We start from the raw sequence: 4,504 nt of genomic DNA, 5'->3' as shown, positions 1-4,504 counted from the left end.
TGTGACCGGTAGAAAGTCGCGGTATCAAACCTTCCACTCGCGACGGAACGTGGAAGCGGGTGCTAATTACAGCAGGCAACGGCGACAGGAAAAAAAGGTGTGGTGGAACTTCAATTTTATTTGCAGCGATGTGCACTCTCCAACGGTTCAATTCGACTGTCCGCTCCTTGCGGTCTGACGTATCGCAGAAGCTGATCACTATCCTAGTGTGGGTGACGAAAACGAATAGAAGACGAAAGTGATACACGGCTAGCGTGCACGAGTGGGGTTACAGAGTAAACCCTACACTCTCATCGGATTTTCTGGGTCACTTTACTCATTCTGTACGGTAATCCTAAACATCGCCACCCCCTTGAAATATCATTTCTAAACAAATGCAAAAATTAACAGAATTAACTTAATAGCTAGGTGAGTATAACATTTAATTTTCTTCTTCAAGCACTCCGGATCGTTGAGCTGATTGCGGGTTGATGGCTAGCGGGTCTTCTTCTCCATCAATTGCAGTGGTAGTGGAATCCGGCAGTAAACAAACCTTTGTGATTGGCCGGGTGATAATTCCCCGAACAGTGCGTAGCGTCACGACTCTGGTCATTCCATCTGGACCTGGTGAAGTGGTCAAAATTCGGGCGAGAGGCCAACGTATTGGTTGTTGCATCTCATCGACGACAACAACCATTCGGCCTGGCAGCATACTGTCATTTCGTCGGTTCATTACGGTGTCTTTTTGCAGCTCCTGAAGGTATTCCGATCGCCAGTGGCACCAGAATTTTTGGACGTGAAGTTGAAGTTTCTGGTAGTGATCCAGTCGGTTGACTGGGATGTTCCGATGATCTGGGTCGGGCAAGGCGAGCATGCTGGTTCCGATCAAGAAGTGCGCTGGTGTGAGTGCAGCCAAATCATCCGGATCATCTGACATTGGCAGCAGCGGCCGGGAATTCATCAGAGCTTCGATCTGCGAGAGCACCGTTCCAACATCTTCGAACGATAGTCGAGACGGACCGAGCTGGCGGTAAAGTTGTTTCTTGGCTACCTTGATGGCCGCCTCCCACAAACCGCCGAAATGGGGTGCCTTTGGCGGGACCAAGTGCCAAGTGATACCTTCCTCTGCGCAAGTTGATGTAATTTTTTCGATTTCCTCCTGGTTTTGAAACATGGCAAATAACTGTTGCAATTCATTTTTAGCTCCCTCGAAATTTTTGCCATTATCCGAGTGAATGTGTGTTGGGCGGCCGCGCCTAGCAATGAAACGGCGGAGCGCACACAGGAACGCCTGGGTGGTCAGATCGCTGACGAGCTCAATGTGGACGGCCTTGGTGGCGAAGCAGATGAACAGGCAAATGTACGCTTTGGCTGGTGCGGCGCGCTTGTGGATTGGTTTTAGGTACAGCGGGCCAGCGTAGTCTACTCCAGCGACACTAAACGGGCGCCTAGGGACTATTCGATGAACGGGCAGTTGACCGATGTGCTGACGGGCAGGTTCCGGGTTGAGGCGAGTGCAGCGAAAGCATTTGCGTACTGTGCAGCGAACTAAGCGACGGCCATGTACTGGCCAAAATTCTTCTCGGATGACGGACAGCAGTACTCGCCCACCGGCGTGAAGCATTTTGTTGTGATAATAGTTGGCAATTAAAAGTGATAGGGGGTGAAAGCTTGGGAGTAGGGCAGGATGTTTCATTTGATAGGGAAGCTGGGCTAGCTTTAGTCGACCTCCGACCCTCAACACTTTTCCCTGGTCTAAAAACGGACTCATTTGGCGCACGTGCGAATGTTTTGCTACTGGTTTCCCCTTTTCCAACTCTCTTATTTCTGAACCGAAGGCATCCTGTTGAGCAAGGCGTATTAGTATAAATTTGGCTTGGGTAAGTAGTTCCACAGATAACGATTTCACAACGGATGTGGTGTTGGGAGGAGGTTGCGTTCTGGCCTTGGCATGGGCGTTCCGCAGAAAGCGAAGGCAATTGCCGGTAACGTGTAGTAGGCGGGTGTATGATGACCAGCGGAGAAATATCGCATTTACTGATGACGTTGATTGTACAAGTGTTACAACATGTCGAACTTCTAGCATCTCCTCAGCAACGCCGGGCGGTTCAAAGGCGGCCCATTCTCGACAGTGTTGCAGCAACCAGTGGGGCCCCTCCTTCCACAATTTACTATTCAGGAACTCGTCGACCGACATTCCGCGCGACACTAAGTCAGCGGGATTTTCGCTACCAGGAACGTGCCTCCATTGACAGCCGTGGGTAAACTGTTGTATTTCCGAAACTCTGTTTCCCACAAAGGTCTGCCATGTGTTCGGAGGGGATCGGAGCCACTGGAGAACGATGGCGGAATCCGACCAGAAAATAGAGGCAGAGACGTCAATGTCGATGGCGTGTTTAACTCGATCGTGGAGATGGGCAGCCAAAACTGCAGCGCAGAGTTCTAGACGTGCGATAGTTAGTCGTTTTAGTGGAGCGACACGTGACTTGGCTGCTAGAAGCTCGACTTTGACGTTTCCCTGCTCGTCTTCGCAACGAGCGTAGATGCATGCACCGTAGGCCAATTCAGAAGCGTCGGCGAAAGTATGCAACTGTATGGTGGAGCATGGGAGAAAGGCATATCGATTTACCCGGTGGGCGGTGATTTTCGGCAACTCATCGTGATAGTTCTCCCAGTTGGTTCGAACAGTCTCAGGAACTGGATCATCCCATTCGACAGGTAGCAGCCACAACTGCTGCATGATGATTTTGGCCCTCACAACAACGGGCGCAATAAGACCTATGGGGTCGAATAGTTTGGCGATAGAGGATAGAATTGAACGTTTGGTGGGCGGTTTGCCGTCATGTTGTACTTGCGAGTCGAAGCGAAGAAAATCTCCCTCTGGTTCCCAAATAATTCCTAGCGCTTTCACTGTCTCGTGGGGGGTGAACTCCAGAGGGGATTGGGTACCGATTTTGTCGGCGTCTAGGCCGTGTAGCACTTCGAGCCGGTTTGAAGTCCACTTGCGAAGAACGAATCCTCCCTTTTCGAGCAATTTGCTGAGTTCTATGCGTAAGTGGATGGCGCGTTCAACAGTTTGCTCCCCGCCAATGAAGTCGTCGACATAGAAACCTTTCCGGAGAGCCCTGCTGCCGATGGAATACGAGCGGCCTTCGTCGTCAGCCAGTTGTAGCAGCGTGCGAGTTGCCAAAAACGACGATGGAGCTAAACCATAAGTAACGGTAAGTAGATCAAAGGTTTGTACTGGCATGTCGGAGGAAAATCGCCAGAAAATGCGTTGCAGTGGAACATCGTCTGGATGCACGAGAACCTGTCGGTACATTTTCGCTATGTCACCTACTAGAGCGATGGGATGCGTCCGAAATCGTAAGATTGTAGTGAGTAGCTCGTCCTGGACGACCGGGCCGACACAGAGGGCATCGTTGAGGGAAAAACCGGTAGACGTTTTTGGCGAACCATCAAATACAACACGAACCTTTGTCGCAGTACTAGCCTCCTTGATAACAGGATGGTGTGGTAGGTAGAATGATTTTGCGCCTTTGGTCTCAGTTAGTTTGCTTGGCTGCATATGCCCGAGGTCGATGTATTCCTGCATGAATCTGTGATACTCAATCTTCAGCTCGGAGTTTCGCTCCAAACGTCGCTCCAAATACTCAAACCGTCGCAGCACGTTTGCCTTCGACTCGTCTAGCATGTCGTCAAAATCAGTCCAGTCCAGTCGGTTATAGAGACATTTTGCGCAGGAAGGTTGGCAGTTAGTTTGTCCATTACGAGGAAATTAACTCCGCAAGAAAAATGCTCCTTTCTGGATGAAACTTGGGCGTAGATGGACTCGTGTATGACTTTGGATAACTGTCCGGCCCCTTGGACTGTAACGTTGACAGGATGCTTCTTCAGGCGGAGGATACGAGCCATGCGGTCGGTTATCAAATTCGGTTGCGATGCGCTATCCAATAAAGCACGAGCGGGGTGATGTTGTCCATAAGCATCGACGATATTTACGATGACGGTTAGCAAGAAGACATTTTCACGAGGATGCTGGAGAGAAACACTCGTCTCGACAATCGAATCATCTTCAACAGCTGCTACCATGGTTTGTTCGGAAACTACAGGAGAAGACGACGACGTAGCCCTGTCAGCAGAATCGACGAAAGACGTTGAACGAGAAACAGCGTCGTTGCTGACCTTCTTAGGACCGGCGGATTGGCTCGTGTGTAATAAAGTGTGGTGACGCTGATTGCACTTCTTGCAATTCTGGTCACATGGGCATTGGCGGACTATGTGATCCCCCCGTAGACAGTTGTGACACAATCGTTTCGTGTTCACAAGCTGTTGTCGGTCGTTCACTGACATGCTGTTGAACTTGCCGCATCTCGCCAACGAATGCTGTTGACTACATATGGGACATCTGAAAGAATAGTTAGCGGTTGATGCGCATGACGAGAGACGAAACTGTGATTGTCTCCGGAAATGGCTAGCAAACGCACCATCGTTTGTGTTTGTCGTGCTAGTAGATTGATGATGG

At 50.2% G+C, this 4,504-nt stretch overlaps 1 protein-coding gene across 1 annotated transcript; it reads right to left on the bottom strand.

Annotated features, from left to right (window-relative positions):
* Positions 1-421: 421 nt before the first annotated feature.
* On the bottom strand, positions 422-3,673 carry LOC131687211 (uncharacterized). Its single transcript, XM_058971266.1, has one exon. It carries the CDS (start codon positions 3,671-3,673, stop codon positions 422-424), a length of 3,252 nt encoding a protein of 1,083 aa, XP_058827249.1.
* Between the last annotated feature and the right edge of the window lie 831 nt (positions 3,674-4,504).

The sequence above is a fragment of the Topomyia yanbarensis genome, chromosome 3, assembly GCF_030247195.1.
Source record: "Topomyia yanbarensis strain Yona2022 chromosome 3, ASM3024719v1, whole genome shotgun sequence".
NCBI lineage: Eukaryota > Metazoa > Arthropoda > Insecta > Diptera > Culicidae > Topomyia > Topomyia yanbarensis.
Note: the sequence above shows the minus strand (reverse complement) of the source record. Positions and strands in the feature narration are given on the sequence as shown.